Here is a 12,737-nt window from a genome sequence, read left to right as displayed (position 1 = left end):
CCTTTCATGTTCATTAATCTCTTGATTGGGAAGACATTTGTGTTCTAAATTAATGAGATCTGTGAGAACTTGCATGTCAGCAATGGGCACCAATGTGCGTCCTACTAGTGGATCTTTGAGTTTAGGCTTAGGTGGATTCAGAACAAAAAACGTTTTGATTCTTACTTTTCGCATATATTTGTCAAGATCTATTATTTTTTCAGCATAGTCATAGGATGTCATGGGGCAAAGGTTGAGGCCTGATTTCAAAATTGTCAGTTCTTCACAGGAAAAGGAATGAGATGAAAGATAGACTATTGATGTGTCAGGGAGTGCCATATATGTTTTTATAATTTCTTGATCCCAGAGTGAGTTGCCTTCTCGGATCTCTCTGTCTCTGATGCACCTGCGACGTTGGCCCCGCCTTGTCTTTTTCTTCCACGTTGGCCCATTGTTTTGCCCGGACCTCTGCATCTGGCTTTTTTGTTGCTGTTGTTTTGACCGTCTATCCCTAACAGCCTCATCTCTAAAAAAAATCAGTTTTCTCAGTAGATGTTGACTTTCACTTTCTGTTGTATCCACTTCAGAGGATGATGGTTCTGACGGTGCTGGTCTTGCAAGTGTCGGGTCATTTCTGGTCAATTTTTGGCAGAGATTGTCACATCTTTGGGCAAATGTAAATACCCTGCCTTTTTCATGGTTATTTTTGTCGCGGATACATTTCCACTGTTTCCTTAATTTGATGTCGTCCTCAAAGATTTTACACCCCTTTTCCATGTTGATTCGGATCTGTCGACCTTCCTCACTCTGGGTAATTGACAACAATTTTTCTTCAGTTTCCTCAATTTTTTGAAATGTTTTGAGCCTGTCTGTTTGTGCATATTTTATTAGAATGTTCAAAAAGGTAACAGAACGTGTATTGCTGGATTCTCCCCACTCCTGTAACATAGCCGGAATCCTGATCTTCAAATGATGGTGCCGTTAAAATGCGTAAGCCTCTGGGAATCCTGCTCAAATCCATATAGTTCTGAAGTGAATCTTCTTCCCACCACTTGCTAATTTCCTTTTTCTGCAATTTCTCCAGTTCTCTCAGTAATTTTACAGTTAATTGTTCACTAAGACTTCCTGGCCAGTTCCTTTTTCTTTAAGGTTACTGGTGATAGACTGTGTTTCGCTGAACAGAGGAATGGCCTGATCCCTGCGAGTATTTTTGCAATCCACTTGTGATGTCATTGATAATAAGCCCAGGTAATGTGAAGACAGGAGGTTTGTCTGCTTAAAGCTGTGTTTGCTCCTTACATATCAAAGTTCCATGAATTATGGATAAAGAATGAGCTCAAAAGACAGTTACCATTAGAAGGCTAAATGTGTAAAAAAAAAACCTGGTGGGTTAGGACTTACCTCAGTAGAAGCAATCCCCTTCACCCTCCGATGCTGGTAAGCCATCAGCATGCAGTTTGTTCCACCCTGTGCCAAGTCGTTAGTGCCTTCTGGCGTGGAGTGCGCATGGTATTATATATATTTATTTTACTGTTTTAAACAGAATACTTTTTTCAGAACTGTGATTGCTAACCCTTCTGATAGGGCAATGCAAAGTAAGGAATGAAATTTCTTTTAAAACTTGCCTATAATTTAGGCATGAAATTCATGAACTTTCTCATTGTTTTTCTTTAGATATCAAATGGTGACTCGGCCAACGTACAGAATTAAACATAAAATTGTAACTTCGTTGGAATGGAAGTGCTGTCCTGGGTACAGTGGTGAAAAATGCCAAATTACAGGTCTGTAATTAAACTTTATGCACAAGTATTATCAAGAACAAACTAGTATGTCATTAAAAAGTATAACCAGTCAACAGATACATAGATTTTGGTTATTATTTGCTATCATGCCTTTATGACAATGTTGTGGCATATAAACCTCTGTGCTTAAAATTATTTTGTCCCCATCACGTCTCAATAGCCAGAACCTCTGTCTTCCTTTTTCTCTTTAGCAGTTCTTTACCCCAAGAGTTAAGGGATAATTTTGGAAGTTCCCTCACTAAGTTGGATTTGTCCAAGGTATGGTATGGAGCACCCATGACTCGAATGTAGTTAGAGTGGTTCCTGGAGCCAATCCAATCTTTGCATTTCACCATAAAAGGTCCCACTTCCTTGAAATAAGTGTTGTCTCTCTTTTGTTAAGAAGGTTCAAATTCCTCCTTAAGACAACAGTCCTTATGGGTGTTGCAAGCAGGATTGCATTGTCTCTAGGCAAACAGGTTGAATCACCTGCTGCGCTTTGATAAAGACCAGCCCTTTGTCAAGACCTACAAATGTACAGCATAAAAAAAAATATTTTCCAATTCATAAACAATTGTTTGCATGAAATCGAATTTGATTGATTTAAATGCATTGATCCCAATATTGTAAACAATGAAGTTATACCTACAGGAAAGACCTGTTGAAGGACACCTATCTGGGGGTTTCTGTGGTTATCTTCATGGGGTCTAGTTGTATAAACTTTTCTCAAGTGCAATGTTGAACGGAATGCACTAGGACAAATATATTTGTTCAATGGACGACTGTGCAACCGTATGTTGGTGTGTGCAATTTGCAAGAGAGCTTGAAGAATTTTGGGGTGAGTATTCCAAATGAGTATCAGATGGGGCTGAGCTAGCTAGGGTGAGGTGGCCAGTGGTTGTCTCCTTGTCTTAGTGTAAGTTTAGGGGTTCAAATCAACTAATTCAAACACCAAAGAATAAAACATTCACACTTTTGTACACCAGCGTCATCTGTAAATTGAGCCTTCAACCTGCTTCATAAGACTGGAGACAAGGATGGGCATTCATTTACATGTTGTTAGTCATATGCCTGGAGGTTGCTCTCCATTGTCTCATTGGGTTTCATGCCCTGTTCTGGTGTTGTGGATTGTTTTTTCTGCCATTTATTCCCAGTTTGTAGTTCTTTGTTCAAAGAGAGGTGTGTGTTGAGTGGACCTGTTAACCCAGTTTGTTGTGTATATGCATAGATAAGATGATTGTTGAGTCCGGCGACTTGCATGTGTGATTTCTAAATTTGTTGTGTGCAACCTACAAAGAGGTGTTCTGTTCTATACTGTTTGCAAAACTGTTTGCTTGACAAAATTATAGCAACAGACTATATGTGTAGATTCCTTTACCTTAAAATCTTCACAGTGCATTAATGATGCTCTCTGGGGGATCATTGAAAAGCCATCTTTGCTGTGGTTTTCTTCTTTCTGACTTTACGATGGCCAACCAAAGAGCATCAAATACACATTCCGAAGATTTTATGGGAAAATAAACTGCACATATAGGTTGTTGCACAAATTGAGCAGAACTAAGGGAATATTGCATATGCAATGACTTATGAGGATGGATATTGGCAGATCAGGATTTTAAATTCTAGAGGACCATGGGAGTATCTGCTTGGACGATACTTTCATAGATTGGTCTAGAAACATCATCAGGAGTGAACCTGGGTGAAGAGGAGAATGGAGGACAGGGAGAGGTGGCAGGGGAGGTGCTGATAGAGGTAGACAGAGAGAAAGAGGCGATAGAGGCAGGATGTCAATAGTTTTAGTGGTGAAGTGAGAAACCAGTGCCGTGCAGAGGGGCTGGGAGGGAACAGGAGAGGTGGAGGCTGCAGTAGGATTGGCCAGCTACTTGCAGATTTTGAAGAGTCCGGCATTGTTAATAGAGCCTTCAGATACACAGGCTTGGATGTAGGCTCTCTTAGACAGGACAGAGAATCTGTATTGCCTTTGGAGCAAGTGACAGCCCAGTTTGTCAGAGGATGTGCCTGATGCCCTCCACTTCCTCTCGGCCACCCTCACTTGTGTTTCAGGGTGGGGAAGTTGGAGTCATACCAAGAGTTGCAATTGGAGGTGGGCTTCAAACGGATCCTCATGACAGGGGCAAGGACATCAAGGGTGTTAGTGATAGAGAGATGCAGTGTAGAGAGGGCTGTGTCAGAGTGTGTGTCAGTTGCAGACATAGGAGGAGGTGAGAAAGTAGTGGTGAAAGCCTCCACTGACACATGCTTCATGGGCCGGATGGTGGGTGGCAGTCAGGGGTGTAGGTAGGCATATCAGGAGAAGGAAGGAAGTTGATAAGACATGGGAAATGCCTATTGAAAAGGAGGAGATTGGGCTGAGGACCCTGGACCAAGACAGTGCCATTGAGGATGGGGGAAAGGGCCTGACGGAAGAGAGAGAGACACACAGCCCTATGGCACACAACTCGGGATGCACAGTGGGGGGGGCAGGGTCACAACAAAGGAAGACACAGGGGCAGAACAAGTAGCATGCAACAGTGAACTGCACACCTTGCGTGTGGATCTAGGGTGGGAGGTAGCCTAATGAGACCCAGTGACATCACTGCAGTTACCAGAATGCAAAATACCTGGATTCAACTTTCCTAGAAGGGGGAAAAATGCTCAGTTTTTGAACAGAGCACAGTGCAAAACCCCCAGATTCAACTTTCCTAGAAGGGGGAAAAATGCTGAGTTTTTAACACAGAACAAGGCAAAACACCCAGATTCAGCTTACCTGGAAAGTTGGTTGATGACTGCAGGTCTCACTCTACCATGGCGGACACCTGCAGAGACTGCTGGAGCTGCCTTTAGCCTCAGGTCCTTCACCGAGGGGGCTGCCGAGGGTGGCCGCTAAAAAGGGCCAGGCAGCCAGTAAGAGTGCAGGTGGGAGGGCACGACACACAACAAGCAGGAACAAGGATAAGGGGAGGGGGAGCGGGAACACTCATGCTTTGGTGCAGCAGGAATTTACTTTTTAAAACAACTTACAGTGCTGCAGAGCACTCAGCCTCTCCCAGGCTCACCCCAGAACCACAGAAGTGGAAATGGAGCTGAAGGCCACAACATTAACCCACAACGGGCTGCCAGATAGTAGGATCACAGGGGTGGGAGAGAGGGCAGGACACACAACAAGCAGGACCAAGGAGAAGCAGAGGGGTAGCGGGAACACACACACTACGGCGCAGCAGAAATGTACTTTTTACAACAACATAGTTAGGGTGCTACCGGGCTCCCAGCCTCTCTGTTCGATCCCCATCTCCTCTCTTGCATCGTGCCATCTCTAGGTAGAAAAACCATGCAGGTTACTGTTGGTGAAACTGATTTTCTCCTATTTAATTCTCTTTTGCTACTGTAATAGCTGCGGTGGCCCTTGCTACCCAGCCCAATGTCCTTCAAATTATCGCGTGGGACTGCACCTGGCATTTAGCTGCAATTCTCTTCCCATTGAGAAACCTTTCCTTCTGCAACCATTAATTAGCTACTGTGGGCTTCCTGGAGTCGCACCCTTGGCAAGCTGATCTAGTGTTTCTGTGAGTGCCTGCAGAACATCAATTCTCCTGTGAGCTGTGGCCTTTAAAACAACTAAAAATGGCTTATGTCAAGTCTGCCCTGGGCCTACTAAACTATGGGCAAACTGTTGTTCATTAATATACCTAATCCTTAAACTCATTACACTTCTAAGTTACGTTTAAAAAGAATATACAGATTCTTACTTTTTACTGCACGTGCACTTTTCATCACGGCATCTGTGCTTAAGTATCGCTAGTTACCTACGTGTTAAAAAAACATATAAGCTCTTTATTTTCACTCATGTACTTCCCTGCACAGCACCCTCCTCCCTGACATGTGGTGCACTAGGTGTAATTTAGGTGTAATATACGCGCGTCGTGCATTGTGACATCACCCTTCATGTTTCTTTTGGCATTACTGCATTATTTATTTAGCTCATACGTGCACGCCCCTTGTGAGTGTTGCATCTGAATATTCACACTGGTGCCAGAGGGGATGAGAGAGGTGGTTATGGGGATTGTCCATGAAGTGCAGTTTGGTGTGAGTAATAACAAGGGGCTTATTAGGGCCTATTATTGGTGGAGTGGTGTAGGTGCGGATATCGAGAGAAAGATGAAGGCGCATGAGAGTTGTAGTGTTTGTGACAAAGTGTTGCAGATAAGGAAACCACCCATGAATTAGGTTGTGGTCCCGGAGACAGCCTGGGATGTGGTAGAAGTGGGTATATTGGGTCTTCTGAGCATAAGGAGAACTCAGGGAGCTACATTGTTGTGGTCATTGATGCATTGTCTAAATGACTAGAAGTGCACATGATGAGAAATATGAGTGCACGAAAGATAGTACAATTCTTGGAGTCAGTGTTTTTCAGAGAGGGCTTTCCACAAATGGGAATTTCGGATAATGGTCCACAATGTATCTCTAGCGAGTTCTTGGAGTCTTGGGTGGAGAATGGTATAAGGCATGCAGCAACTGCTAGGTATTACCCCAAGCGGAACGACGCAGCAGGGGCGCGACTTCATGGCACTCTGATGGATGTTGTCAGGATAGCTACCACAATGTGGGGTGCATGTAAAGAGTTCTTCAATACAGGATTGTGCCACATGATGCCATGAGGACGTCACCATTGGATAGTCTGAGGTGTCGGAAGCCAAGCATGAAATTGTGTCCTGAATGGTTAAAAAGGACAGGCGTGGTTGCAATGGATGAGGTCGAGATGAGGGAAAGGATGTGACGGAGCAGGTTGTGACCCAAGGAGAGGTGTGACAGGTTAAACTGTGTAAAGGAGACACATATGCCTAGAGTAATCCTTTTGAGGGTTCAATTTGGGAGGAATGTGCAGTAGAGAACTGTCGACATATTCAAGGTTGATGGTGGTGGCAGAGGAATAAGCACATTCTGTAAGACTGGAAAATGGAGATGTGTAGAGCAATGAAAGGGTGGCAAAGGTACAGAAGGATTAGACATGTGTGCAATTAAAGAACAGAGGCTGTGGAAATAAACTGTTGATTCCAGTCAAGGAGGTGTGTTATGAATGGGGATTTGATGTAGTATTACCCAGTGCAGAAGTCCCATTAGAATAGGTGTTGTAAATAGTTAATTTAGCATGCAGAGTCCAAGAGCTGTCAATTGGACGCTATGGGATGAAGGTTGCAATGGAAGCTAGAACATTTGGAGAGAACATTATTGTAAGAATGAAGAGAGAGGTGGATGTCGGAGAAGAGCTGAGGAGGGGCAGCCATGACTGGGGCTTCTGCTGTATTTGTTGTATCTCAATAAAGAAGAAAAGACATGCATGAATCCAGCACAGCTAATAAATTGTATGAGTCCTCTTCACACACATCAAACTGCAAAGGGGTTATCTGTCAGTTAATGTGTGGCTTGAGGAATTACAGTTATAGGAATTCAATGTTAATTACAACCAGTATTTACTTGAGAGCTAAGCTGAAACTTCGTTGCCAGCTTCTACTTATGCTAGACAATCCCAACAGTTCCTGTTGCAGGACCTGAGAGAATGATAAAGCATATGGGCTAACAGATGGGTTCCTCCTCATATGACTATAGAGGAGAACAGGCATTAACCAGTAGCTGCCAGTGAGTTGGTGTGAGTTATTTAAATGCAGTACTCAGCTGTCTCTGCTGCAGTATGCACACACTCCAGACATACATGCCCCAGCATATGTACAGCAGAATTTAAGCAGGCCATCGCTAATGTCCTTCAATGATGGTACGGCAAGCTGTGATGTCCTTCATTGATGGTACGGCAAGCTTTTGTGCATCCAACCTTGTGCAGGGCTTTTCAGCCCCGATATGAGCAGATATAATTTCAGCATATTTTCTGCAGCACACTTGTCAATGCATGAAGAAGAGGGATACATTTATTGACTAATCCTAATGGCAGCAAGGACATTAGATCAATTGACAGCTGCTATAAAGCCCAGTTCCTATTGGTGGGGAATAATCTGCTCTGCCACCATCACAACCACAAGCTAGCAGAGGTGAGCACCTTGGTCTATTTTTCCATACAATCTATCCATAAGGAAAGCGTTCTGTTGACAAATGGCATGCATCTATTTATGCCCTTGTCTCCTCTCGCTATAGTCTAGTTCTATCCTCACTACATCAAGAACCGGTTAGTACAACTTAGGTACATCAGTTCTGGAAAAGGATGCTTAACTGGGAATTTTACCAACACAGATCTATTCTTCACTGCAGCCATCTAAATGCTTGTCTTTCCACAAATGAGCATTACAGAGTTCAATACCCAACCTTTCTACTAGTTTAGCATTGAGCAGGAACACTGCGTCATATGATTTATGATATTTGTGGGCAGCATGAAATGTCTCAGTGACAGAGGGCTGACACTGGCAGGATACTGGTAGTGTTTGCCTGTGATTGTAAGGCAAATAGACGTTTGGGGGGATGCAGAATGCTGGCTATTGACTGAGGGGCAGAGTGGGGCTGCAGCTTGTGTCCCAATATATCAACAGAAACACATGCAAGGTGCTGTCGTATATGGGTTTGCATTGATTAGGTTGCCAAGTTAGTCCCATCTTTCCCTCATGATACTCTACTTGCACTGATTGCACATAGATTTGCATTATGATTGAGAGCTGAAATTGGGTCTGGCTTCTCTCGATGTTCAGGTTTCCTTGGTGTACTGTGTAAACACTTTGTCGAGAGTTTGGTGATGATAGTGGCGTTGCCATAGGTTTATGACATTCACTAGCGCTGCGACATCTGCAAGGTGAATGGTTAATGGGACAATGAAGTGGTGGATACGTTTTTGGCATCTGCTTAGCACTGCGATTTCATCAGTGCCTTCCATAACTGTGATGCTGGAAATGCAGGGATTCCTAGTCTGTGTCCTACCACTTCACTGTGTGTGCTTTCTCTATGTTATCTGCCACTGAGGTCCAGCCTGGACCTCTGGCAGTGCAGCTCTTCATGTTTCCCTTTTGGTCAAACTTGTAACCCCTATGTGTGTTTTATGGCACATGTGGGCTGCCCACAGAGCAGGGTATGGGCTAGTGGCAGCCACGTGCTGACTTGGCAGTCGCTCTGAGTGTCCTCCATTTTTGGGACATCCATGCCCTGCCATAGGAATCAATGGATTCCTGATAGAAGGCAAGATGACCACTGTGACCTATTGCCTTTTACATTGGTTTCCTAGGTCCTTGGCAGCCCTGACTCTGTCCCTTCCTCCTAACTGGCTATTGGGTGGGAATACCATACATGGTTCTGGGGATGCCTCCTGTTAGTCTGACTGGAGCCTTCCCAGGGGCTGTGTGTTGTGGATACACCCTTGGGGTGGGACCTGTGTGAATGGAGTCTGAAGTGAACACACATTCTGTGTTATGGGTGTCTGGTTTATGTGTGTGACACAATGCCTGAGCCAGCACTGACTGAAACGGACATGAATGCAGAGTAGTGTGCAGAAAGGCTGGGTTCTTAACCCAATCCACATTCTTTGTTATGGGTGTCTGGGTGGAGTGAATGGCCTGAATGCCTCTGAGTCTGATTGGGTGCCTGCCTGCATGAATCCCCTTCTGTGTGATTGGTTGACTGAGCCTGGCTCAACCTGAGCGAATGGGGACCAAATGTCTATAACAGGGGACCTCTCACTCACCAATTTGTTCAGAAGCTTAAGTTGAAGCTGAAGCAAGAAGAAGCTGTTCCTTGAAGCCCAGCTGGAGGAGAAGTCTGCTGCTGCATTTTCTTTGTGTAATCCAAAAGCTGCTTTGTTCTTCCAAGGACTGATCCAGAGAAGACCTGATTAAGAGACCTCTCCCCAAGCTATGAGGGACCATCATGAAACCTGCTACTGTTCATCCAAAGTGCCCCCGAAACCAGTCCTGTGTGCTTGCCATCTGGCGAAGGGGTCTTTGTGAGTCCTGAAGAGGAATTCCCAGACATCTTGAGTCGAGGAAGTCCATTGGCATCACCTCGGGTCTGGAGGAGCGTTCGTGGCACCTGGCAGGCTGTTGCTGCCTAGTGCCCAGAAGAGGGGGTACCCTGGCATAGTGCTGTTTGATGCCCGGAGCTGTGAAAGTTCCAAACTGCCTACGACTACTTCAAGAGACATCCTTTCCATCATCAATGACCACCTTTTCCCACCGGAGAAGGTACCCTGGCATAGTGCTGTTTGATGCCCGGCACTGTGAAAGTTCCAAACTGCCTACGACTACTTCAAGAGACATCCTTGCCATCATCAATGACCACCTTTACCCACCGGAGAAGGTCCAGGGTCGCTGAATGGTGAGGAAGGTCCGCTGGTGGGCTTCCCATCACCAGAATTCAACAAAGATGCCCGTAGGTCCAAACAGGGTGAGTGTACATATTTGTCATTCTTTGAATAGAACTGCCTGAGTACACAGTATTATTATTTATATGTAAATATATTACTCAACCTTGTTTTATATAAAGAAGCTGTGTTATCCCCTAACATAGTGTATTGGCACTCCTTTGTGGGCTCTGGGGACTCACAGTACTTAAGAACCTGCCTGCATCACCTACTGAGAGCTTAGGTTTTGGTTGCTCATCCATTCTCCCATATAGAGAACCTTGGCTGGGGTGCTCTGTGCCTTTGTCCCAACCATATAGAGGACAGAGGTACAGAGACTCCCTGCAGTCTTTGCAATAACTTATCCCCCTCTGCATGATCTCTCTGTGTGACATTTTCCTCTTTGGTAGCATTGGTGTCCTCCATAAAGATGTCTTCAAATGTTTCCTATGTCGTGGAGTGTAATCCAGATATTGGTCATTATCATTGTCTAACTCAGTAGAGATGAGAGACGGGACATTTCTAATATCCTGCTTCTCCACATCATTTGTTGAAAGTCCTTCTTGTAAATGAGTTGGTGGGATTTGCTTCTCTCCCACCCCATATAAATTGGGATTACCCGCCTTCTCTTAAATGTCCATTGTCACATGTGCATGCACTACAACTCATTGCCGACTACAGTGTAATGTGCAGACAAATCTAGTCTTGTGAAAGGTATAGACCTGCTAGTTCTAATTGGGTGGCATGGATCCATAGTATCAACCCTGATCTATGCCAGAGAACCTTGTGCACCATCTGAAGGGTCCTGCCTACAAGATGAATCTCCCTGGGTCTACAACACAAAGGACTCTACACCATCAGGAACATGTTGACTGTCTCCCAGAGTGACATATGATTGTCTTGAGGTATGTTTTCCAATAAAAAAAATTATTTCCCTTGGCCTCAACCAGCTTTGCCAGATGATCCTGTGCCAAAAAACAAGCAGCCTGATTCATGGAATTATTTGCGTGAAAAACGCAGATTTGCGCGCCTTTCTGCCCGAAAATCCCTGTTTGAAGAATGGGGATTTTCGGGCAGAAAGGCACGCAAATCTGCGTTTTTCACGCAAACAATTCCATGAATCAGGCTGTAATTCTCTTGGCCTACAGTACACCAGACTCTGTCTGCAAATGTGGAAGCCATTTGGAACACTGTGACTAGCTCCCAGAGGGACATGTGAAAAAGCCTCCCTTAATCAGTCTCCCTATGGCTGCAGCCAAAGGCCTAAGCAGAAAAGTGCAGCTCCCTTTTTGGGCCTGTTAGCACTGGAACGGGGCAGACAACCTGCTCAAGCCAAAACCTTACCAACCTCACCCTTTGCCTGACTTCTCCTTCCATGGAGAGTGGTCCTTCCACCATCTGACTATTCATTCACCACAGAGTCTTTGTTACCTCAAAGGACCAAGAAATCTTTCTATGCTGGGTCTGATAACTGTCATTATGTTACATGTAACCCCATTCTAGCCCAACTCAGAATTTACACCTGCTTCTTCTCAGTCAGCCATCCACCTCTTCCTGTTCCTCTCATTCTGTTTATGGCCAAATTCGAGACAGAACATATTCTTTGCGAGGCCAACCCTTTCTTCAAATCCATCATGATTTGGAAGCGCTATATTGACGACATTATTTTTATATGGGAAGGATTGGAAGCTGAACCACTGACCTTTCTGGTATGGTTGAACTAGATTGACAGCAATATTCAATTCACCCCAGAATACTCTAACAAACATGTAATTTTCTTGGACCTTGAAATAAAACATGATGATGGTCGACTTAAATGTTGTCTCCACCGCAAAGAAAGTGCCAGAAATACATTACTGCATTACACCAGCGACCATCTTCGCCACCTGCGGGACAACCTTCCATATGAGCAATACTTGCGTATAAGGAGAAATTGCGCCGACATACAGCATTTTTACAATAAAGCAGATGAGTTGGATACTAGATTAAAAGAAAGAGGCTACCCGCAGAAATTAATCAACCGGTCACAAAAACGAGCGCGTTTTACGGACTGTGACTCTTTAAAATCACAAGAACGCAATTACCTGACAATAGTAAGATGACCTGTGTTCTTACACATGGATTAAAAAACTTCCAGATAAAGAAAACCATCCTTAAACACTGGGACATTGGCAGATTAGACTTGCTTGAGGAACCTTCTCCTCGCTTTGCTCTCAAAAGAGCATCCAACATCCGAGAGAAACTGGTAAATTCGAGCTTTCAGAAACAGCTACCCAAAACAGGACTCTGGGACCTGCGATCTGTGAAAGGACACTACCCTTGTGGTACATGCACAGCATGTTCCTTTACCAAGAAGATGAAAGAATTCAAAATTGGAGAGCGGGTATGGGTTCTACCATACCTCACAAATTGCAAAACGAAACAAGTCGTTTATTGCATTGAATGTCCTTGTGGCCTGAGGTACGTGGGACAAACGAGCCAAGCGGTACACATCAGAATACCGGAACACCGTTCCTGCATTAGGGTTTGCCTTCGTGGCCCAATCGGATTCTACTGCCGTTGAGCAACATGTCGGCGTACATGACTAAGGAGAGGATGTGTCGCTCTGGTCCAATCACGAACCGCCACATCACCAAACAGGAAACATTTTTGCA

General features: G+C 44.5%; 1 protein-coding gene and 1 long non-coding RNA gene across 2 annotated transcripts in view; one reads left to right on the top strand and one right to left on the bottom strand.

Annotated features, from left to right (window-relative positions):
- MMRN1 (multimerin 1) overlaps positions 1-12,737 on the top strand; it is a 423,228-nt gene that overhangs the window by 289,786 nt on the left and 120,705 nt on the right. The window contains exon 3 of the mRNA XM_069630567.1: positions 1,654-1,760. Within this exon, the coding sequence (XP_069486668.1) occupies positions 1,654-1,760 (107 nt within the window). The remainder of the gene's footprint in view (positions 1-1,653; positions 1,761-12,737) is intronic.
- Positions 1-12,737, bottom strand: part of LOC138515825 (uncharacterized) — a 247,397-nt gene that overhangs the window by 145,606 nt on the left and 89,054 nt on the right. The window lies entirely within an intron of this gene.

Source organism: Ambystoma mexicanum, chromosome 6q (genome assembly GCF_040938575.1).
Source record: "Ambystoma mexicanum isolate Mex_15411 chromosome 6q, UKY_AmexF1_1, whole genome shotgun sequence".
Taxonomy (NCBI): domain Eukaryota; kingdom Metazoa; phylum Chordata; class Amphibia; order Caudata; family Ambystomatidae; genus Ambystoma; species Ambystoma mexicanum.
Note: the sequence above shows the minus strand (reverse complement) of the source record. Positions and strands in the feature narration are given on the sequence as shown.